We start from the raw sequence: 25,090 nt of genomic DNA, 5'->3' as shown, positions 1-25,090 counted from the left end.
CATTCATTTCATAGGGCTTCTTAAGTGATAAGGAAATCTTTGTTTTTAAAGCATTTTGAAATCATTGACTAACCCCCAAATGTAGGTACTATCAGTATAAATATTTGCTCTTTTGTCCTTTTTTAGCTGATAGGTCTGGGCAAGGGCAACTACTGGACTTACAGAAGGCCTGGGATGGCATTGCCAGCCCCTTACGAGGTAAGAGACATTGGGCAAGTTATTTTTCTGAGGCTTAGATTCTTCAAATACAAAATGGTAATAATACTTGTCTCACAGAACTGTAAGCATTTAATGTTACTGTACAATAATCAACAAATAATACCTACCACTAAGTCCTTCATATTGGTTATCTCCCTTAACTATCACAACCATCCTATGCGAGGGCCTATTACCTCATTTCATAGAGGCTTAGTCTCACTGCTGTTAAGTGGCCATGTTTGGATTCAGTCCCATCTTTCTGATACCAGAGCCCTGTTCTTACTTAACCCTCTACTGCCTCTGACACTTTTCCACTGTTAGGTTCAAGTGCCCATGATACAGCCTGTCATACATTAGGCACTCAACCTTTAAAAATTTATAATTTTTAGGTTTGATTATTTTGGGTTTGTCCGAGGGTCTGATCGTCCCTCTGTGCAGGGGCAAAATTCAATTTTGGCCCGGCCCAGCCGAGGACTGAATTCTCCCCTCTTCCGACAGAAGCCCAGTCCGGGTTCATTGTGAGCTTACAGTACTGTGAGCAAGATCCCATCGCGTGACAGGGGCGAGGCGTCGGCGTCGCCTGTCAGCAGCTCCGCCCCTCTGAACTTCCCGCTGTCCCCGCGGGACACCCTTAGCAACAAGAGCGCGCACTCCCTGCCCCGACCAGTCCGCGCGGCGCCGGCGCGAGGCGTCGGCGGTCTCCGCGCCTGCGCGCGGCCACAACCGCCAGTAGGCTCTCTTCCCCTCCCTTCCCTCCCCCCTCCCCCTCCTCCTCTTCAGCTTCCTGGAGCTAGACGCCAATATGGAGCTAGAGGACATACCGTGGCCAGGAGAGCTCGAGGAGGAGGAGGAGGCGGCGGAGAACTTGGACGAGTACGACGTGGTGATGGCGGAGGAGATGGAGGAAGCGGAGGAGATGGAGGAAGAGGAGGGGCGGAAGCCGGACGCGGATTTTAACTACGAGAGCCAGCGTCGGGAGAGTACGGACGACGAGGAGGATGAGGAGGCCAAGGCCTGGCTGCAGGCGCACCCCGGCCGGACTTTGCCTCAGCCGTCGCTCCCGAGGCACCGCTGCTCGGAGGGCGAGCTGACTAGCCTGGGGAAGGTGAGCCGGGTCGGGGAGGGGTATGGGCCGTGGTCGGGCAGGGTGGATCCTGAGCGCTTTGCCTGCTCTCCCTTGCGGGCTTCCTCTTGCTCTCTGACTGTCATGGTGCCTGACGAATAGTACGCGTGCTTTTAAAGGCTTGTAGGGCCATTTCGTCTCCTAGGCCCCGACTCTTGCCCAGGCTTCTGGCCGACTACTCCAAGTCTCCTGTTCTTTCAAGGCAAAGATCTCTCTTGTTACCTCCCCACCCTCCCTCTCTCCCCTGGGCTTTTAAAATTACTCCAGATGTTCAGAGGAGCCAATATGGTGGTTAAGAAACGCTCTGGGGAGGAGGTGGGCTTTATACCCTGAGGGAGGGGAAAAGGGCGTTGTAGGAGTGGAGACAGTGGTTGCCCAGGGACTATCTTGTTGGGGAGACAATTAGGAGATTAGTTTGCCTGAAGGGCGGGACTGCCCTTGAGGGAGCAGAGTGGATTCTGTGCACCCTTTGAGTAGTTAGTCTCTAGAGGCTTCTTGCCAACTGTGCTTCTCTGACCTCTCGTTTGTAGCAATAAAGGGGTCCCCAGCCGGTAGGAGGGGCTTAGAAACGCAGGAGGCTTAAGTTGCAGCTCCCAACTGTCTGGAAAACTAGAAAGAGCTGATTTTATGGTTGCCTCCTGAAGATCATTTTGAAAATAACTGCATTTAATTGATTCCTTTTCAGGGACAAAGGAAAGGTTTGCTATACGATTCAGATATCTAGTCATCAGACATTTATGAAATTTCTATTCTGTGAAGGTACCTTGTGGGGACAAAAAGAAACCTAAGGTTTATTGTCTAGGACTGCTCCTTAGACAAGATGTCAACTGTGCAGAGTAAAACAACAAGGTACAACAATTGAAAAGACAGAAGAAAGACTATATAGGCCTGTGCCGTTCAATACAGTAGTCATAGCAGCGTGTGGCTCCTTACATCTTAATTTGTTAAAATTAAATAAAATTAAAAATTCAGTGCTTCTGTTGTACGAACAATGCTCAGTAGTCACACTTGACTAGTGGCTATGTAATTGGACAGTGCAGATATAGAATAATTTCATCACTACAGAAAGTTCTGCTGGACATTGATGCTGTAGACTGTTGATCATTAAAGAGTAATAGTTGTTGTTTTGCCTGGTAAATGTTCCAATTGGTGCTGAGTTCACTGAACATATATCATTGAGCATTCTTCATGGGCCACACATTGTGCTGGGTGCTGTGGAACCTTGGTGAACCCAAACATTTGTTGTCTCTGCTTTTCTAGCGTACGCAGTCTAAAGAGGGAGGCAGACAAAATTCAGTTGGGTCACAAAAATAAAAGTAAAATTGATATGTGCTAACATGCTTTGAAAACATTCAATAAGGGAATCTCATCTTGCCAGTGAAGCTGGGGAAAGCTTCTCTGAGGAAGCTATGACAAGCTGAGATCTGAAGACAGGTTACAGTCAACTAGGTGAAGTGAAAAGGAAGGAGCTTTGCAGCTGAGGGAAAGGCACATAGAAAGGTACTGTCGGTAAGAGAGAGTGTGGCATTGTCAAGGAACCAAAAGCCAATATGGGTTGAGCAGAGACTTCAAGGCTTTGTGTGCTGTGCAAGGGATTTGGAAGCTTTATCCTGGGAAGTCATTGAAAATGTTTTAAACAAAGGGGTATAGGATAAAATTTGTGTTTCAGAAAGATCACTTTGTAGCACAGTAGAGAACAGCTTTGACAGCAGGGTGGGGTGGGGAGCTGCAATAATAAGTCAGGGATGCTAATTAGGAGGTCATTGCAGTATTGCCAGGCAAATGATGATGATGGTATTTTGGAATAAGGAAGTGTTGGTGGATATAGTAAAACGTAGACTGATTCAAGAGATATTTAAGAGGTAAAGTAATCACACTGATACACTAATTTTACATTATTTTTACACTAATAGTGGATTAGATGTGGAACACTAGGGCAAGAAGGTGTCAGGTTATTGGATAAATGGTTGAAATATGGCCAGGTTTATGGTAGGGGTGGTGGCCATGGGGTGGGGTGATGGGATGGTTGGGATGGGTGTTAAGATTATGGGTTTGGTTTTAGAGATCAGAGGAGGGGTCTGGGCTGGACATGTCAAGTTGTAAGTTATCTACATATGGACCATAATTAAAGCCACACTTGTGGATGAGGTCTCCTAACTTTAATTTTGTTCTATGACTTCTTGTTTGAATAACTATTAATGTATAAATTTAATATTCCGAGAAGATTTTAATTAAACCACTTTACTGCTTATTACAGCCAGTGTGAAAAAATTATTATCCTGTCTAACAGTGATCTATCTATGTGTAATAGAAGATATTGCTTCTTAGAGCCCAGAGTGCTTTTTCCATAGAGGTGTTTTGTTTCTGTTTTTGAGAGAAATCAGATATTGTCCTATTTACCTTGGAGGGTATATGAAGGTGTGGGTGATGTGCTGTATTAAAGGTAGTTCTAAGATGATATAAAGAGTATTAAAATAATTTTTTGTTCACTAACATATTAAGATTTACTGGTGTAAGTTGGAAAATGTTTACAGGAGAAACTTTAATATATTTCTTGCTAGAAATTTATTACAACATTTCTTTTTTTTTTTTTTTTTTTTTTGCCTCTCATGTTGCGGAGCACAGGCTCCAGACGCGCAGGCTCAGCGGCCATGGCTCACGGGCCCAGCCGCTCCGCGGCATGTGGGATCTTCCCAGACCGGGGCACGAACCCGTGTCCCTTACATCGGCAGGCGGACTCTCAACTACTGCGCCACCAGGGAAGCCCCTATAACATTTCTTTTAAATTAATTTATTTTTGGCTGTGTTGGGTCTTCGTTGCTGTACGTGGTCTTTCTCTAGTTGCGGTGAGCGGGGGCGGAGCACAGGCTCCGAACGCGCAGGCCCAGCGGCCATGGCCAACGGTCCCAGCCGCTCCGCGGCACGGGGGATCCTCCCGGACTGGGGCACGAACTCGCGCCCCCCGCAGCGGCAGGCGGACTCCCAACCACTGCGCCACCAGGGAAGCCCACGGTAGCTTCTCTTTTTGCGGAGCACAGGCTCTAGGCGTGCAGGCTCAGTAGTTGCGGCACATGGGCTTAGTTGCTCTGCGGCATGTGGGATCTTCCCGGGCCAAGGCTGGAACCCGTGTGCCTTGTATTGGCAGGCAGATTCTTAACCACTGCACCACCAGGGAAGCCCTGAACTATAAAATTTTTGAAGATGAGTTTGTTGTGTAGTATTTAATTCAGTGTATTCAAAGGAAGACACCAAATGATAGGAAACATTAATTTCATTCAGTCTAGTCTCAAGTTAAATGACAAAATTGTAATATTTGATTCACTCTCATGTATCTCTCTTAGTAGGCAATTAGGATGTTCTAGTGGTGATCTGTAAGGTGTTGATTAAGTTTGCAAGTCCTATTAATGAAACTGAGCTAAGGCGTGGAACTGTTTTAAGTTCAATGCAAAATATGACCCGCCTTACAACCAAGTTTTTTTGAGTTCAGGGAAGTGAGCCCTTGCTGTATTGGTCTTATGCTGGTCCTGCAGACCATTCAACATGGACCATTTCAAACACCTCTACTTGTAATTCCTAAACCTAAATTTCTGAACTGTGCTAGGGAAAATAATTCAATTCTGTGGATTGGTATCATAGAAATTCTTGGTCTTCAACTTTTTTTTTCTTTTAGTTTTATTGTTTATTTACTTTTCTTCCAGTTTTATTGAATATAATTGACATAAAGCACTGTATTAGTTTAAGATATACAGCATAATTATTTGACTTATATACATCATGAAATGGTTATCACAATAAGTCATCTCATATAGCTAGAAAATTAAAGAAATAGAAAAAAAATTTTTTTCTGGTGTTGAGAACTCTTAGGATTTACTCAACAATTTTCATATATAACATACAGCAGTGTTAATTATATTTATCATGTTGTGCATTGCATCCCTAGTACTTATTTATCTTATAACTGGAAGTTTGTACCTTTTGACCACTTGGACTCCAACTTTTTTTTTTTTTTTTGGCTGCATTAGGTCTTCATTGCTGTGTGCGAGCTTTCTCTAGTTGCGGCGAGTGGGGGCTACTCTTCATTGCAGTGAGAGGGCTTCTCATTGCGGTGGCTTCTCTTGTGGTGGAGCACTGGGTTCTAGGCGTGCGTGCTTCAGTAGTTGCAGCACACGGGCTCAGTGGTTGTGGCACGCAGGCCCTAGAGTGCATGGGCTTCAGTAGTTGCAGCATGTAGGCTCAGTAGTTGTGGTGCATGAGTTTAGTTGCTCCATGGCATGTGGGATCTTCCTGGACCAGGGATCGAACCCGCGTCCCCTGCATTGGCAGGCAGATTCTTAACCACTGCACCACCAGGGAAGTCTGGTCTCCAACTTTTAAATGGGTCATCAACAGTGCTTGGAAATCTTTTTATGTTTCCTCCTTCAGCTTCTGCTTTTTCACTCTTTTTTTTTTTTGCGGTACGCGGGCCTCTCACTGTTGTGGCCTCTCCTGTTGCGGAGCACAGGCTCTGGACGCGCAGGCTCAGCGGCCATGGCTCACGGGCCTAGCCGCTCCGCGGCATGTGGGATCTTCCCAGACCAGGGCATGAACCCGTGTCCCCTGCATCGGCAGGCGGACTCTCAACCACTGCGCCACCAGGGAAGCCCTGCTTTTTCACTCTTTTCCTCTAGATTTCACCCAATGTTCAGCATTCTCCTATCAACAGGTTACCATTTCATAGAAGGAGAGAACACAGGCCTGAACCCCTACACCTTCCTGCTCCCCATCTCCAAATTTATCTACACTGTACAATTCTTAATCTTTTTTGACCTGTTAATACAGATTTTATTCTTAGTATTAATCCTTTCTTGTGCTCATAGGATAAAAACTATCAGTTATTGCGTATTTTTCTCTTAAGGAAGTGCTGGATTTTATTTGTAGATATTTGATAAATGATAATGGTTTAAGTTTTTTTAAAAATGTTTTCTTGACCTTTCTTTGTCAAATTTGGAATCAGAATTATGCCGTTTTTCTGCAAGGTACTGGGAAGATTTTTATTTTTCTGTGTCTTGGAACAGTTTAAATAATGTAAAATTTTCTTGCATGTTTGAAAAATAATCACTTGTGAAACTACTGTGCCTCTGGATTCCTTTCAGGGTTATAATCTGTATATACTCTCTCACTTTTCTTGGGTTAATTTTGTAATTTATGATTTTTCTAGAAAATCATTTCAGCAAGGGTTTCTGGTTAATTATAGTATTCTTTATTTTTTTCTACTGCATCTGTGGTTATTTCCATTTCTCATTCCAGATTTTATATGATTATGTTTTATTCTTCTCTTGATCTGACTAGCTATGGATTTGTCTTGTTAATTGTTTTCATCCAAGGAAACAGCTCTTAGATTTAAGTTTAATTCTATTGCTTTTCATCATTTAATTCATTAATTTCAGTACTCATCTTTTACTATTTCCCTAGATATATTTTATTTAATTTTACTTAATGTGCTGAATGCTTACCTGGCTTATTTAAAAACATTTTTAACAGTTTTTTGAGATATAATTCAAATACCATACAATTTACCCTGAATTTTAATGCACAATTCAGTGGTTTCAGTAAATTAATAGATATGTGCAGCCATCACCACAATTTTAGAACAATTTTTTCATTACCTCAAAAAGAAACTCTGTATACTTTGGCTATCACCCCTCTAGCTTCCATTCCGCTAAGCAACCATTAATCTACTTTCTCTCTCTTTAGATTTGCCTATTCTGGGCCTTTAATATAAATGGAATCATATAACATGTAGTGCATGCCACACAGCTTTCAGGATCTTAGTTCCCCCAGCAGTGATCGAACCCAGGGCCTTGGCAATGAGAGCACCGAGTCCTAACCACTGGATCACCAGCGAATTCCAATATGTGGTCTTATGACTGGACTCTTTCACTTAGCATAATGTTTTTAGGAAACATCCATGTATATAACATCAATTTTTCATTCTTTTTTATGACTTAATAATATTCCATTGTATGGATATACTACATTTTTTTATCCATTCATCAATTGATGGACATTTGGGTTGTTTTCTGCCTGTTGTCTATCTCAAAATGTTTGAAAATTCTCTTCGTGATTTCTTTTTTTGACCCATTGGTTATTTAGGAGTCTGTTGCTTGATTTCCACGTATTTGTTAATTTCCTCAATTTCCTTCTGTTATTGATTTCTAATTTCATTCCATTTTGGTTGGAGAATATACTTTCCATGATTTCAGTTATTTAAAAAATTTGAGACTTATGTGTATAATTGAGTCACTGTGCTGTACAGCAGAAATTAACACAACATTGTAAATCACTTATACTTCAATAAAATAAAATTAAAAAAAAAATTTGAGGCTTGTTTTATGGCCTAACATATGGTCTGTTCTGGAGTTGTTCCATGTATGCTGAGGTGTATTCTGCTACCCTAGGCTGGAGTGTTCTATAATATCCATAGACGTAGTTTGTTTATAGAGTATTCACATCTTATATTTCCTTGTTGGTCTTGTCACAGGTAGCTATCATTTTTTTTTCATTTTAATTAATAGACTTTTTTGGGAGCAGATTTATGTTTAGCAGAAAGTACAGAATTCTCATGTACCTCTTTTTCCTCCCCTGTTTTCTCTATTATTAGCATCTTGTATTAGGGTGGCACATTTGTTACAATCGGTAAGCTGATATTGATACATTATTAATTGAAGTGCATGTTTTTATCAGAGTCCACTTTTTGTACATTCTGTGGGTTTTGACAAATGTATAATGACATATATCCACTATTACAGTATCACACAGAACAGTTTCACTGCCTAAAAAAATCCGTGTGCTCTACCTGTTTATCCCTCCCTTTCTTCCTCTGAAACCCTGGCAGCTGCTGATATTTTTACTGTATCCACAGTTTTGCTTTTTCCAGAAAGTCATGTAGTCAGAATCATACAGTATGTAGCCTTTTTATTTTTTATTATTTATTTATTTTAAAAATAAATTTATTTATTTTTGACTGTGTTGGGTCTTTGTTGCTGCGCGTGGGCTTTTTCTCTGCTTGCGGTGAGTGGGGGCTACTCTTTGTTGTGGTGTGCGAGCTTCTCATTGAGGTGGCTTCTCTTATTGCGGAGCATGGGCTTCAGTAATTGTGCACGCAGGCTCAGTAGTTGTAGCTCGCAGGCTGTAGAGTGCAGGCTCAGTAGTTGTGGCACACAGGCTTAGTTGCTCTGCGGCATGTGGGATCTTCCCAGACCAGGGCTTAAACCTGTGTCCCTGCATTGGCAGGCGGATTCTTAACCACTGTGCTACCAGGGAAGTCCCTATGTAGCCTTTTTAGAATGGCTTCCTTCACTTAGCAATATGCATTTAAGTTTCCTCCCATGTGTTTTCATGGTTTGGTAGCTCATTTCTTTTTTTCCAACTTGATTTCTTTTTCTTTTTTTAAAAATTGCAGTAAAATATATATAACATAAAAGTTACCATTTTAACCTTTTAAAAAAATTATTTATTTTGGCTGCGCTGCGTGGCTTGCAGGATCTGAATTCCTCGACCAGGGGTTGAAGCCATGGGCCCAGCAGTGAAAGCACTGAGTCCTAACCACTGGACCACCAGGGAATTTCTCCATTTTAGCCATTTTTATGTGGCATTAAGTACATTCACACTGTTTTGTAATCTTCACTACCATCCATCTCCAAAACGTCTTCATCTTTACAAACTGAAACTCGAATATGTCTGCCTTATCTGATTCTGGTTCTGATGCTTGCTTTGTGTCTTCAAACTAGTTTTATGTATTGTATGTCTTGTAATTTTTTTTGTTGAAAGCCAGGCATGTACTGAATGAATATGATATGAAAGGAACTGAAGTAAATAGACCTTTAATGTGAAGTTTTATAAGTTTATCTGGTTAGAGGTGATTTTGTGTTTATTGTTTGCTATAGCTGTAGGTGTCAAAGGCTAAAATTTCCTCTGGTGACCTTGTTTTTGTTCCCCCTGTTGTCTTTGGATTTCTCTAAGGACTTCTTTTATTTTATTTTTAAATATGGAATTTTAAAATAAATTTATTTTTATTTATTTATTTTTGGCTGTGTTGGGTCTTTGTTGCTGTGCACGGCCTTTCTCTAGTTGCGGCGAGTGGGGGCTGCTCTTTGTTGCGCTGCGCAGGCTTCTTGTTGGGATGGCTCCAGGTGCGTGGGCTTCATTAGTTGTGGCACACGGACTCAGTAGTTGCAACTTGTGGACTCCAGAGCGCAGGCTCAGTAGTTGTGGTGCATGGGCTTTGTTGCTCTGCGGCATGTGGGATCTTCCTGGATCAGGGCTTGAACCCGTGTGTCCTGTGTTGGCAGGCGGATTCTTAACCATTGTGCCACCAGGGAAGTCCCTCTGAGGACTTCTTAAGTAAGGTATGAGTTGTGCTGTTCTTTCATTCATATACCATCATTATCAGGAGCCCTGTTGATGTAGTGGTAAGGTGTGGGTGGAGGGTAAGTGTTCTATAGTCCTATTATTAGGACTTTCCCTGGGCTGTGATCTTCACTAGGGTTTCTCATTGTTTTCCCCTTAGGTGAGACAGGAAAGCTAGAAGGGGGCTGGAGTTGGGTATTTCCCTTCCCCTGCATCACTTAGTCTCTGGTAAAACCCCAGGCTCTGGTAAAATAGTTTCTTTTGAGGGCAGGTCTTGTTAAGAACAGAATACTCTAGGCTTGTTTCAAAATGGCTGCTTTTGCCCTCCCCCTGCCAGAGCGAGAGGAGATTTTTCTCTGATCTTAACTGTGGAACCTGGTACAGTTCCTGGAGGTAAAACTCATAAAGTGTGGGAGCCCCTCTAAGATTGTTTCCCAGGAGCTTTTAAATCTCAGGGTTGTCTACCCTGAGCCTCTAGCAATTTGTCAATTACAGTTTAGGCTTGCCTACCCTAGTACAGGTCCCCATGGTGGTGTCTGCTCTGGGATTCTGTTCCATTAAGTTGTGATTCTCTGTATCCGTTTGTCTCTCTAATTTGGGAGACTGTAGTTTGCCCTTCATTTCAGTTCCCTGGTGGATGTAAGAAGAGTTGTTGATTTTCAACTTGTTCAGCTTTTTCTCTTTTTGTGGGGATGGGAGTGATGATTTCCTAACTCCTTGCATTGCTGGACCAGAGGTTTTTTTGTTTTGGTTGTTTTTCAATAGACTATGTTGTTGTTGTTTGTTTGTTTTTTTGCTGCACCCCACAGCTTGTGGGATCTTAGTTCCCCAACCAGGGACTGAACCCGTGCCTTTGGCAGTGAAAGCACGGAATCCTAACCACTAGACCACCCTGGGGAATTCCCTCAACAGACTATTTTTTAGAGCAGTTTTAGGTTCAAAGAAAAATTGATCAGATGGTACAGAGATTTCCCATCCACCTCCTGCCCCCACACATGCACAGCCTCCTCCACTGTCAATATCCCACATCAGAGTGGAGTGTGTTTGTTACAATGAATCTACATTGACATCCAAAACCAGAGTTTACATTAGGGCTCACTTTTGGTATTGTACATTCTATGGTTTTTGACGAACGTATAATGGCATGTATCCACCATTATGGTACAGTATAGTTTCTCCATGTCTTTTCATGACTTGGTAGCTCATTTCTTTTCTCTTTTTTTTTTTTGCGGTACGCGGGCCTCTCACTGTTGTGGCCTCTCCCGTTGCGGAGCACAGGCTCTGGATGCGCAGGCTCAGCAGCCATGGCTCATGGGCCCAGCCGCTCCGTGGCATGTGGGATCTTCCCGGACTGGGGCACGAACCCGTGTCCCCTGCATCGGCAGGCGGACTCTTAACCACTGCGCCACCAGGGAAGCCCAGCTCATTTCTTTTTAGTGCTGAATAATATTACGTTGTCTAGTTTATCTTATCCATTCACCTACTAAAGGATATTTTAGTTGCTTTCAAGTTTTGGCAGTTATGAGTAAAGCTGCTCTAAACATCCATGTGCAGGTTTTTGTGTAGACATATCTTTTCAGTCCATTTGGGTCAGTACCAAGGAGTTTGATTACTAGATTGTATGCTAATAACATGTTTAGTTTTATAAGAAACTGCCAAATTGTCTTACAAAGTGACCGTACCATTTTGCTTTCCCACCATCATTCAGCAGTGAATGAGAGTTCCTGTTGTTCCATATCCTCGGCAGCATTTGTTGTCAGTGTTTTGGATTTTGGCTATTCTAATAGGTAGGTAGTAGTGTCTCATTGTTTTACTTTACAGTTCCCTAATGATAAATGATACTCAGCATCTTTTCATATGCTTATTCCAGTTGTATATCTTCTTTGGTGGTCTGTTGCCCATTTTCTAACCAAGTTGTTTGTTTTCATATTGTTGAGTTTTAAGAGTTCTTTGTATATTTTGGTTAACAGTCCTTATCAGATATGTCTATTAGAAATATCTCCCAGTCTGTGGCTCGTCTTCTCATTCTCTTAACATTATCTTCCACAGAACAAAGGTTTTTAATTTTGATGAGTGCAGCTTATCAGTTATTTCAGGGATTGTGCCTTTCGTGTTGTACCTAAAAAGTGATCACCATAGCCAAGGTGATCTAGGTTTTCTCCTATATTATCTTCTAGGTGTTTTATAGTTTTTATAGTTTTGCATTCTGCATTTACATCTATGATCCATTTTGAGTTAAGTTTTGTGAAAGGGGTAAGATCTGTGTCTAGATTCACTTTTTGCACGTGGATGTCCAGTTATTCCAGCATAATTTGTTGAAAAGACTGTCTTTGCTCCATTACGTTGCCTTGGTTCCTTTGTCAATTATCAGTTTTCTTTATGTGGGTCTATTTCTGGACTCTGTTGTGTTACAGTGATCTGTTTGTCTAGTCTTTCACCAATACCACACTCTTGATTGCTGTAGCTTTATAGTAAGTCTTTAAGTCAAGTAGTATCAGTCCTCCCACTTTGGCTTCTTCAATTTTGTGCTGGCTATGCTGGGTATTTTGACTCTTCATATAAACTTTAGAACCAGTTTGTCAATGTCCACAAAATAATTTTCTTGGATTTTGATTGGAATTGTATTGAATCTATACAACAGGTTGGGAGGAACTGACATTGACAGTATTGAGTCTTTCTAACCATGAAAAAGGACTATTCATCCATTTAATTAGTTCCTTTTTGATTTCTTTTGCTGGAGTTTTATAGTTTCCCTCATGTAGATCTTGTATATATTTGGTTAGATTTATACCTAAGTATTTAATTTTTGGGGTGCTAATGTAAATGGTATTGTGGTGTTTTTTTGTTTTTTGAGGGTTTTTTTGGCCATGCCATGTGGCATGTGGGATCTTAGTTTCCTGACCAGGGATCAAACCTGCACCCCCTGCAGCAGAAGTGTGGAGTCTTAACCACTGGACTGCCAGGGAAGCCCCAATGGTATTGTGTTTTTAATTTCAAATTCCAGTTGTTCATTGCTGGTATATAGGAGAGCCATTGACATTTGCTCTGTTGTTTTTTTTTTAATGTTCAAGAATCATCCACAGAATCTCCATCCATCCACTGCTTTTGGAACCTGGAGTATTGAGGTCTAATTATTGTTGGATTGTCTCTTTTTTCCTTCAGTTCTGTTAATTTTTTTTTTTTAATAACCTTATTTATTTATTTATTTTTGGCTGTGTTGGGTGTTCGTTGCTGCGTGCGTGCTTTTTCCCTAGTTGTGGGAGTGGGGGCTGCTCTTTGCTGCGGTGCCTGGGCTTCTCATTGCAGTGGCCTCTCCCTTTGCGGAACATGGGCTCTGGGCACACTGGCTTCAGCAGTTGCAGCACATGGGCTCAGTAGCTGTGGCTTATGGGCTCTAGAACGCAGGCTCAGTAGTTGTGGTGCACGGATTTAGTTGCTCTGCAGCATGTGGGATCTTACCGGAGCAGAGCTCGAACCCATGTCCCCTGAATTGGCAGGTGGATTCTTAATCACTGCACCACCAGGGCAGTTCCCAGTTCTGTTAGTTTTTACTTAAGGTGTTTTGGAGCTCTGATGCTAGGTGCATATATATTTTTAATTATTAGGTAGTCTTGGTGGATTGACCCTTTTATCATTCTGAAATGTCCCTTAGGCACTTCCCTTAGTATTTCTTGTAAAAGAAATAAAGAAATTTTCTGTTTTGGTTTATGTGGGGATTTTTTTTGAAAAAAAAAATTTTTTTTTAAATTTTATGTGGTAAAATACACATAACATCTTAACCACGTTAACCATTTTAAAGTGTACAGTTCAGTAATGTTAAATATGTTAACATTGTTGTGCAATCAATGTCCTGAACTCTTAAACTGAAGCTCTGCACCTGTAAACAACCAACTCCGCATTCCCTCTCACCCCAGCCCCTAGTAACAACCATTCTACTTTGTGTTTCTGTGAATTTGATTAATCTGGATACCTCATTTAAGAGGAATCATACACTATTGGTCTTTTGTGACTGGCTTATTTCACTTAGCTTAATGTCCTCAAGGTTCATGCACGTTGTAACATGTGACAGATTAACTTCCTTTTAAGGCTGAATAATATTCTCTTGTACTTTTTTTTTTTTTAACATCTTTATTGGAGTATAATTGCTCTAAAATGGTGTGTTAGTTTCTGCTTTACAACAGAGTGAGTCAGATATACATATACATATGTTCCCATATATCTTCCCTCTTGCGTCTCCCTCCGTCCCTCCCTCCCACCCTCCCTATCCCACCCCTCTAGGTGGTCACAAACCACCTAGCTGATCTCCCTGTGCCATGCGGCTGCTTCCCACTAGCTATGCACCCTACGTTTCATAGTGTATATATGTCCATGCCACTCTCTCACTTCGTCACAGCTTGCCCTTGCCCCTCCCCATATCCTCAAGTCCATGCTCTAGTAGGTCTGTGTCTTTATTCCCATCCTACCCCTAGGCTCTTCATGACATTTTATTTTCTTACATTCCATATATATGTGTTAGCATACGGTATTTGTCTTTCTTTTTCTGACTTACTTCACTCTGTATGACAGACTCTTGGTCCATCCACCTCACTACAAATAACTCAATTTCGTTTCTTTTTATGGCTGAGTAATATTCCATTGTATATATATGCCACATCTTCTTTATCCATTCATCTGTTGATGGACACTTAGGTTGCTTCCATGTCCTGGCTATTGTAAATAGAGCTGCAATGAACATTTTGGTACATAACTCTTTTTGAATTATGGTTTTCTCAGGGTATATGCCCAGTAGTGAGATTGCTGGGTCGTATGGTTGTCCTATTTGTAGTTGTTTTTTTTTCTTTTTGTGGTATGCGGGCAAAAGCTTTTAAGTTTTATTAGGTTCCATTTGTTTATTTTTGTTTTTATTTCCATTTCTCTAGGAAGTGGGTCAAAAAGGATCTTTCTGTGATTTATGTCATAGAGTGTTCTGCCTATGTTTTCCTCTAAGAGTTTGATAGTGTCTGGCCTTACATTTAGGTCTTTAATCCATTTTGAGTTTATTTTTGTGTATGGTGTTAGGGAGTGTTCTAATTTCATACTTTTACATGTACCTGTCCAGTTTTCCCAGCACCACTTATTGAAGAGGCTGTCTTTTCTCCTTTATCAAAGAGAAGGTGATCATATGTGTGTGGGTTTATCTCTGAACTTTCTATCCTGTTCCATTGATCTATATTTCTGTTTTTGTGCCAGTACCATACTGTCTTGATTACTGTAGCTTTGTAGTATAGTCTGAAGTCAGGGAGCCTGATTCCTGCAGCTCCATTTTTCTTTCTCAAGATTGCTTTGGCTATTCGGGGTCTTCTGTGTTTCCATACAAATTGTGAAATTTGTTGTTCTAGTTCTGTAAAAAATGCCTGTGGTACTTTGATAGGGATTGCATTGAATCTGTAGATTGCTTTGGGTAGTAGAGTCATTTTCACAATGTTGATTCTTCCAATCCAAGAACATGGTATATCTTTCCATCTATTTGTATCATCTTTAATTTCTTTCATCAGTGTCTCATAAATTTCTGCATACAGTTCTTTTGTCTCCTTAGGTAGGTTTATTCCTAGATATTTTATTCTTTTTGTTGCAATAGTAAATGGGAGTGTTTTCTTAATTTCACTTTCAGATTTTTCATCACGAGTGTATAAGAATGCCAGAGATTTCTGTGCATTAACTTTTTATCCCGCTACTCTACCAAATTCATTGATTAGCTCTAGTAGTTTTCTAGTAGCATCTTTAGGATTCTCTATGAATAGTATCATGTCATCTGCAAACAGTGACAGCTTTACTTCTTCTTTTCTGACTTGGATTCCTTTTATTTCTTTTTCTTCTCTGATTGCTGTGGCTAGAACTTCCAAAGCTATGTTGAATAAGAGTGGTGAGAGTGGGTAACCTTGTATTTTTCCTGATTTTAGTGGAAATGTTTCAGTTTTTCACCATTGAGGACGATGTTGGCTGTGGGTTTGTCATATATGGCCTTCATTATGTTGAGGAAAGTTCCCTCTATGCCTACTTTCTGCAGGGTTTTTATCATAAATGGGTGTTGAATTTTGTCAAAAGCTTTTTCTGCATCTATTGAGATGATCATATGGTTTTTCTCCTTCAATTTGTTAATATGGTGTATCACATTGATTGATTTGCGTATATTGAAGAATCCTTGCGTTCCTGGAATAAACCCCACATGATCACGGTGTATGATCCTTTTAATGTGCTGTTGGATTCTGTTTGCTAGTATTTTGTTGAGGATTTTTGCATCTATTTTCATCAATGATATTGGCCTATAGTTTCCTTTCTTTGTGACATCTTTGTCTGGTTTTGGTATCAGGGTGATGGTGGCCACATAGAATGAGTTTGGGAGTGTTCCTCCCTCTGCTATATTTTGGAAGAGTTTGAGAAGGATAGGTGTTAGCTCTTCTCCAAATGTTTGATAGAATTCGCCTGTGAAGCCGTCTGGTCCTGGGCTTTTGTTTGTTGGAAGATTTTTAATCACAGTTTCAATTTCATTACTTGTGATTGGTCTGTTCATATTTTCTATTTCTTCTGGGCTCAGTCTCGGCAGGTTGTGCATTTCTAAGATTTGTCCATTTCTTCCAGGTTGTCCATTTTATTGGCATAGAGCTGCTTGTAGTAATCTCTCATGATCTTTTGTATTTCTGCAGTGTCAGTTGTTGTTTCTCCTTTTTCATTTCTAATTCTATTGATTTGAGTCTTCTCCCTTTTTTTCTTGAAGAGTCTTCCTAATGCTTTATCAATTTTGTTTATCTTCTCAAAGAACCAGCTTTTAGTTTTATTGATCTTTGCTATCGTTTCCTTCATTTCTTTTTCATTTATTTCTGATCTGACCTTTATGATTTCTTTCCTTCTGCTAAATTGGGGTTTGTTTGTTCTTCTTTCTCTAATTGCTTTAGGTGCAAGGTTAGGTTGTTTATTTGGAATGTTTCCTGTTTTTAAGGTAGGATTGTATAAACTTCCCTCTTAGAACTGCTTTTGCTGCATCCCATAGGCTTTGAGTCGTTGGGTCTCCATTGTCATTTGTTTCTAGGTATTTTTTGATTTCCTCTTTGATTTCTTCAGTGGTCACTTTGTTATTAAGTAGTGTATTGTTTAGCTCCATGTGTTTGTATTTTTTACAGATCTTTTCCTGTAATTGATATCTAGTCTCCTAGTGTTGTAGTTGGAAAAGATACTTGATACGATTTCAATTTTCTGAAATTTACCAAGGCTAGATTATTGACCCAAGATATGATCTATCCTGGAGAATGTTCCATGAGCAATTGAGAAAAATGTGTATTCTGTTGTTTTTGGTTGAAAAGTCCTATAAATATCAATTAAGTCCATCTTGTTTAATGTATCATTTAAAGCTTATGTTTCCATATTTATTTTCATTTTGGATGATCTGTCCATTGGTGGAAGTGGGGTGTTAAAGTCCCCTACTATGATTGTGTTACTGTCGATTTCCCCTTTTATGGCTGTTAGTATTTGCCTTATGTATTGAGGTGCTCCTATGTTGGGTGCATAAATATTTACAACTGTTACACCTTCTTCTTGGATCTATCCTTTGATCATTATGTAGTGTCCTTATTTGTCTCTTGTAATAGTCTTTATTTTAAAGTCTATTTTGTCTGATATGAGAATTGCTACTCCAACTTTCTTCTGATTTCCATTTGCATGGAATATCTTTTTCCATCCCCTTACTTTAAGTCTGTATGTGTCTCTAGGTCTGAAGTGGGTCTCTTGTAGACAGCATATATACGGGTCTTGTTTTTGTATCCATTCAGTCAGTCTGTGTCTTTTCGTGGGAGCATTTAATCCATTTACATTTAAGGTAATTATCAATATGTATGTTCCTATTCCCATTTACTTAATTGTTTTGGGTTTATTTTTGTAGGTCTTTTCCTTCTCGTGTTTCTTGCCTAGAGAAGTTCCTTTAGCACTTGTTGTAAAGCTGGTTTGGTGGTGCTGAACTCTGTCAGCTTTTGCTTGTTTGTAAAGGTTTTAATTTCTCCATCAAATCTGAATGAGATCTTTTCTGGGTAGAGTAATCTTGGTTGTAGGTTTTTCTCCTTCATCACTTTAAATACGTCCTGCCACTCCCTTCTGGCTTGCAGAGTTTCTGCTGAAAGATCAGCTGTTAACCTTATGGGGATTCCCTTGTGTGTTATTTGTTGTTTTTCCCTTGCTGCTTTTAATATGTTTTCTTTGTATTTAATTTTTGATAGTTTGATTAATATGTGTCTTGGCGTATTTCTCCTTGGATTTATCCTGTATGAGACTCTCTGTGCTTCCTGGACTTGATTAACTATTTCCTTTCCCATAGTAGGGAAGTTTTCAACTATAATCTCTTCAAATATTTTCTCAGTCCCTTTCTTTTTCTCTTCTTCTTCTGGGACCCCTATAATTCGAATGTTGGTGCATTTAATGTTATCCCAGAGGTCTCTGAGACTGTCCTCAGTTCTTTTCATTCTTTTTTCTTTATTCTGCTCTGCAGTAGTTATTTCCACTATTTTATCTTCCAGGTCACTTTTCCGTTCTTCTGCCTCAGTTATTCTGCTATTGATGCCTTCTAGAGTATTTTTAATTTCATTTATTGTGTTGTTCATCATTGCTTGTTTCCTCTTTAGGTCTTCTAGGTCCTTGTTAAATGTTTCTTGCATTTTCTCTATTCTATTTTCAAGATTTTGGATTATCTTTACTATCATTATTCTGAATTCTTTTTCAGGTAGACTGCCTATTTCCTCTTTATTTGTTAAGTCTGGTGGGTTTTTACCTTGCTCCTTCATCTGCTGTGTGGTTTTCTGTCTTTTCATTTTGCTTATCTTACTGCGTTTGAGGTCTCCTTTTCGCAGGCTGCAGGTTTGTAGTTCCCATTGTTTTTGGTGTCTGCCCCCAGTGGCTAAGGTTGGTTCAGTGGGTTGTGTAGGTTTCCTGGTGGAGGGGCCTAGTGCCTGTGTTCTGGTGGATGAGGCTGGATCTTGTCTTTCTGGTGGGGAGGTCCACGTTTGGTGGTGTGTTTTGGGGTGTCTGTAGCCTTTTTATGATTTTAGGCAGCCTCTCTGCTAATGGATGGGGCTGTGTTCCTGTATTGTTAGTTGTTTGGCATAGGGTGTCCAGCACTGTAGCTTGCTGGTCATTGACTGAAGCTGGGTGTGGTCTTGGTGTTGAGATGGAGATCTCTGGGAGATTTTCGTGGTTTGATTTTACATGGAGCTGGGAGGTCTCGTGGACCAGTGTCCTGAAGTTGGGTCTCCCACCTCAGAGGCACAGCACTGATCCCTGGCTGGAGCACCAAGAGCCTTTCATCTACACGCCTCAGAATAAAAGGGAGAAAAAATAGAAAGAAAGAAAGAGAGAAAGAGAGAAAGAAAGGAAGGAAGGAAGGTAGGAGGATAAAATAAAGTAGGATAAGATAAAATAAAGTTATTAAAATAAAAATAATTATTAAGAAAAAAAAATTTTTTTAAGTAAAAAGAAAAAGAGAAAAACCAGACGGTCAGAACCCTAGGACAAATGGTGAAAGCAAAGCTATACAGACAAAATCTCACACAGAAGCCTACACATACACACTCACAAAAAGAGGAGAAGGGCAAAAAATTATTTGTCTTGCTCCCAAAGTCCACCTCCTCAATTTGGGATTATTCATTGTCTATTCATGTATTCCACAGATGCAGGGTACATCAAGCTGATTGTGGAGATTTAATCTGCTGCTTCTGAGGCTGCTGGGAAAAATTTCCCTTTCTCTTTGTTCGCACAGCTCCCGGGGTTCAGCTTTGGATTTGGACCCGCCCCTGTGTGTAGGTCGCCTGAGGGCATCTGTTCTTCACGCAGACAGAACGGGGTTAAAGGAGCAGCTGATTGGGGGAGGGGTACGGATGCGGAGCGAGCCTGCAGCAGCAGAGGCCGGCGTGACGTTGCACCAGCCTGAGGCGTGCCGTGCGTTCTCACGGGGAAGTTGTCCCTGGATCACGGGACCCTGGCAGTGGCGGGCTACACAGGCTCCCGGGAGGGGAGGTGTGTATAGTGACCTGTGCTCGCACACAAGCGTCTTGGTGGCTGCAGCAGCAGCCTCAGCGTCTCATGCCCGTCTCTGGGGTCGGCGCTGATAGCCGTGGCTCGCGCCCGTCTCTGGAGCTCCTTTAAGCAGCGCTCTTAATCCCCTCTCGTCTCGCACCAGGAAACAAAGAGGCAAGAAAAAGTCTCTTGTCTCGCAGCTCCAGACTTCCCCTGGACTCCCTCCTGGCTAGCAGTGGTGCACTAACCCCTTAAGGCTATGTTCACGCAGCCAACCCCAGTCCTCTCCTGCATCCGACCTAAGTCCGATCCTCAGCTCCCAGCCCACGCCTGTCCCGGCGGGTGAGCAGACAAGCCTCTCGGGCTGGTGAGTGCTGGCCGGCACCGATCCTCTGTGTGGGAATCTCTCCGCTTTGCCCTCCGCACCCCTGTGGCTGCGCTCTTCTCCGTGGCTCTGAAGCTTCCACCTCTGTCACCCGCAGTCTCTGCCCGTGAAGGGGCTTCTAGTGTGTGGAAACCTTTCCTCCTTCTCAGCTCCCTCCCACTGGTGCAGGTCCCATCCCTATTCTTTTGTCTCTGTTTTTTCTTTTTTCTTTTGTCCTATCCAGGTACGTGGGGAGTTTCTTGCCTTTTGGGAGGTCTGAGGTCTTTTGTCAGCGATCAGTGGGTGTTCTATAGGAGTAGTTCCACGTGTAGATGTATTTCTGATGTAACTGTGGGGAGGAAGATGATCTCCACATCTCTGTTCTCCAGAATCCTTTTTGTATCACATTTTGTTTATCCCTTTATCAGTTAGTAAGACACTTGGAATGTTTCTGCCTATTGGCTATTGTGAGTAGTGCTGCTGTGAACATGGGTTTGTAAATATCTCTTCGAGAGACGGTGCCTTCAGTTCTTTTGGATATATACTCAGAAGTGGGATTGCCAGATCATGTGGTAGTTCTATTTTTAGTTTTCTAAGGAAACTCCCTCCTGTTTTCCACAGTGGTTGCACCATTTTATATTCCCACCAACACGACACAAGGGTCCCAGTTTCTCCACATCTTCACCAACATTTGTTATTTTCTCTCTCTTCCTTTTTTTTGTTTTTGATAGCAGCCATCCTGATGAGTGTGAGGTGATGTCTCATTGTAGGTTTTTTAAAATTGTTTTTACAGTAGGTCCTTGTTGGTTATCTATTTTATTTTATTAATTTATTTTAAAAATATTTATTTATTTATTTGGCTGCACTGGGTATTAGTTGCGGCACGTGGGATCTTTTAGTTGTGGCTTGTGAACTCTTAGCTGTGGCATGTGGGATCTAGTTCCCTGACTAGGGATCGAACCTGGGCCCCCTGCTTTGGGAGCAGAGAGTCTTAACCACTGGACCACCAGGGAAGTCCCTCATTGTAGTTCTGATTTGTATTTTTCTAATGATTAGTGATGTTGAGCATCTTTTCATGTGCTTATTGGCCATTTGTATATGTTTGGAGAAATGGCTCATCAAGTTCTTTGCCCATTTGATAATTGGTTAATTGGGTGTTTTGTTTTGTTTTTGTTTTTGAGTTTGAGTTCTTTATATATTATGGATATTAATCTCATATCAGATACATGATTTTCAAATATTTTCCCCCATTCTGTGGGTTGCCTGTTTACTCTTTTTTTTTTAAATTGGAGTGTAGTTGCTTTACAGTGTTGTGTTAGTTTCTGCTGTACAGTGAAGTGAATCAGCTATATGTATACATATATCCCCTCTTTTTTGGATTTCCTTTCCAGTTAGGTCACCACAGAGCACTGAGTAGAGTTCCCTGTGCTATACAGCAGGTTTCCTTTTTACTCTGTTGATGGTGTCTTCTGATATACAGAATTTAAAAATTTTCATGAAATCCAGTTTGTCTGTTGTTTCTTTTGTTGCTTGTGCCTTTGGTATCATATCCAGGAAATCACTGCCAAATTTGCTGTTGTGCAACTTTTGCTCTGAGTTTTCTAAGAGTTTTATAGTTTTAGGTCTTAACATTTAAGTCTTTGGTCCGTTTAGAGTTGAGTTTTGTGTATGTTGCTAGGTGAGAGTGTAACTTCATTCTTTTGCATGTGGATAACCAGTTTTATGAGCAACAGTTGTTGAAACGACTATCCTTTTCCCATTGAATGGTCTTGATACCTTTGCTGAAAATCATTTGACCATGTATGTGAGAGTTTATTCCTGGGGTCTCTTTGCTCTAGCCTGGGACTTCCAATAATGTGTTGAATAGAAGTGGCAAGAGTGGGCATTCTTGCCTTGTTCCTGGTCTTAGAGGAAAAGCTTTCAGTTTTACACTGTTGAGTGTGGTGTGAGTTAGTTGTGGGCCCTCATAAATGGCCTTTATTATATTGATTAGTTTCCTTCCATTCCTGATTTGTTGAGTGCTTTTTCATGAAAGGGTGTTGAGCATTGTCAACTGCTTTTTCTGTATCAGTCAAGATGATCATGTGGTTTTGTCCTTCATTCTGTTAATGTGAAGTATTATATTGGTTGATTTTTATGTGTTGAATCATCCTTACATTTCATGGTTAATTCCCACTTGATCATGGTGTATACATACTTCTTTTAATGTGTTGTGAATCCTGTGTGCTAGTATTTTGTTGAGGATGAGTGAAGCCATCTGGTCCTTGGCTTTTCTGTGTTGGCAGGTTTTTGATTACTGATTGAATCTCCTTGCTAGTTATATGTTTGTTCAGATTTTCTATTTTTTCATGATTCAGTCTTGGTAGGTTGTGTCTTTCTAGGGATTTATGTATGTCTTCTTGGCTATCCAATTTGTTGGTATACAGTTGTTCATAGTATTTATTCTCTTATAATCCTTATTTCTGTGGCATTGGTTGTAATATTCCCTCTTTCATTTCTGATTTTATTATTTGAGTCTTCTTTTTTTCCTTAGTCAGTCTGGCTAAGAGGTTGTCAATATTGTTGATCTTCTGAAAAACACACTTTTAGTTTCATGATTTTCTTTTTTCTGTTGACTATTTCATTTATCTGTGCTCTAATCTTTGTTATTTCCTTCCTTCTGCCTGCTTTAGGTTTAGTTCTTCTTTTAGTTCCTTGAGGTACAAGTTAGATTGCTTACTTGAGATCTTGCCTTTTTTTTAATATATGCATTTACGGCTATAAACTTCCTTCTTAGTACTTCTTTCGCTGCGTCCATAAGTTTTTTGGCATTTCGCGTTTTCATCTGTGTCCAGGTATTTTCTAATTTCCTTTGTGACTTCTTGTTTGACCCATTGGTTTTGTAAGACACGTGTTTAATTTCCACATATTGTAAAATTTCCAGTTTTTCTTGTGCTATTTGTTTCTAGTTTCATTCCATTGTGATTGGAAAAGATACTGTGTATTATGATTTCAGTCTTCTTGGATTTATTAAGACTTGCTTTGTGGCTAGACATGTGTTCTATCCTGTAGAATGTTGCATGTGTACTTGAGAAAATGTGTTCTGCTGTTGTTGGGTGGAGTGTTCTGTGTATATGTTATGTCTGATTGGTCTGTAGTGCTGTTCAATTTCTATATTTCCTTATTCTTCTGTATGGTTGTTCTGTTCATTATTGAAAGTGGGTGTTGAAGCCTCTTATGTTGCTGTGTATTTCTCTCTTCAATTCTTTCAACATCTGCCTCATTAATTTAGGAGCTCTGAGGTTTGGTGCATAAATACTTAACAAATCTTGGTGAATTGACCCCTTTTTAAAAAAATAAAATTTATTTATTTATGGCTGCATTGGGTCCTTGTTGCTTTGTGTGGGTTTTCTCTAGTTGCGGGCTTCTCATTGCAGTTGCTTCTATTGTTGCAGAGTATGGGCTGTAAGCGTGTGGGCTTCCGTAGTTGTGGTATGCGGGCTTCAGTAGTTGTGGCTCGTAGGCTCTAGGGTGCAGGCTCAATAGTTGTGGCTCATGGGCTTAGTTGCTCCGCGGCATGTGGGATCTTCCCGGACCAGGGCTCGAACCTGTGTTCCCTGCATTGGCAGGCAGATTCTTAACCACTGCACAACCAGGGAAGCCCTGAATTGACCCTTTTATCATTATATGATATTTTTCTTCGTCTCTTGTAACGGTTTTTGACTCAAAGTCTATTTTGTCTGAAACTAATATAGCCACTCCTGTGCTCTTTTGGTTACTATTTGCATGAAATCTCTTTTTTCATCCTTTTACTTGGAATCGATATGTATCCTTATATCTAAAATGTTTCTTTGATAGACAACATGTAGTTGGAAGACTACTAAAGACCAGTATTTCTTTTTTTAAATATTTATTTATTTATTTTGGCTGCACTGGGTCTTAGTTGTGGCACACAGAATTTTCGTTGTGGCACATGGGATCTTTAGTTGTGGCATGCATGCAGGATCTATATCCCCGACCAGGGATCGAACCCGGGCCCCCTGCATTGGGAGCGCAGAGTCTTAGCCACTGGGCCACCAGGGAAGACCCAGACTGCTAACTTGTAATATTAAAAAATGACTCAGGGAAAGACTCTGAAACTGTTTATTTATACCAAAAGACATTTAATCTCAGATCAGAGAGTTGCTGATGACACCTGCTTAGTTTTGAAGCATTATTCTTAAGAATTCTCTTTCAAGTATTTGGGTTATACCACTATCCAGAGGCAACTGGGAAAACTGATCAAACATGTGGGAATTATTAGAAATTAATTTCCTTAATGAAGTCTATAAACCATCAAGTAGGTAATAAAAGTAAGTTCAGGGAAATGTATTTTTTAATAAGAACTTTTAATATTTAATTTTAACTTTTGGGGTTTTTTTTTAGCTGATAAAATTGAGAGTGTTCTTTTTTCTCACACGTTGAGTTAGTTGTCAAAGTGCTGGTTTCTTAATATTGTATCATTAGTGTTCTACAAATATCCTAATGAATCAAACGCTCTTATTGTAAGCTAATGTGAATCAGCAATTTTCAAAGGCAACACCCTGTGCTCTACACCCAGTATTATTTAGTTGCAGTGAGTAACCATTTTGAACATTCATTTTGGCATTCTTTCCTCGAGGGCTCAAAGAAGACTGACTGTGCCAAAACATTGGCTGCATTGTTATTTATTTAGGGATTTCAAATTGCCAAAATGAATTTGCAAAATGCCTTTCTTTGTTTTCTGTTCTTTATCCCTTAAAAAATGCCATTGAAGCAAGGTGGGTGTGCCCCATGGTGTTCTACCTTTTGAGAAAAACCTCTTGGAAGAGTTGATACCATAGAAATCTCTTTAGTTGAATAGATTTTAAGTTAAGCTTGCCTTTCTATGGTCAAAAGCACATTGTTGTAAGCGCTCTGTAAAAATGTTTTGTTAGTGTAGTAACTTTTAATTCTGGGGGGAAAAAATCTTAATGACCTTGGGTTTC

The 25,090-nt window shown here is 40.5% G+C and overlaps 1 protein-coding gene across 6 annotated transcripts in view; it reads left to right on the top strand.

The window, feature by feature from the left end:
* The first annotated feature begins 898 nt into the window (after window positions 1-898).
* ALMS1 (ALMS1 centrosome and basal body associated protein) overlaps window positions 899-25,090 on the top strand; it is a 220,524-nt gene continuing 196,332 nt past the window's right edge. For 5 of the 6 annotated variants that reach the window (XM_079940071.1, XM_079940069.1, XM_079940068.1 and 2 more), the window contains exon 1: window positions 899-1,303. In XM_079940071.1, coding sequence (XP_079796197.1) covers window positions 1,001-1,303 — 303 coding nt within the window. In that variant the 5' untranslated portion in view covers window positions 899-1,000. The remainder of the gene's footprint in view (window positions 1,304-25,090) is intronic. The other variant, XM_079940070.1, reaches the window with a different exon arrangement.

The sequence above is a fragment of the Stenella coeruleoalba genome (assembly GCF_951394435.1).
Source record: "Stenella coeruleoalba genome assembly, chromosome: 13".
NCBI classification, from domain to species: domain Eukaryota; kingdom Metazoa; phylum Chordata; class Mammalia; order Artiodactyla; family Delphinidae; genus Stenella; species Stenella coeruleoalba.
Note: the sequence above shows the minus strand (reverse complement) of the source record. Positions and strands in the feature narration are given on the sequence as shown.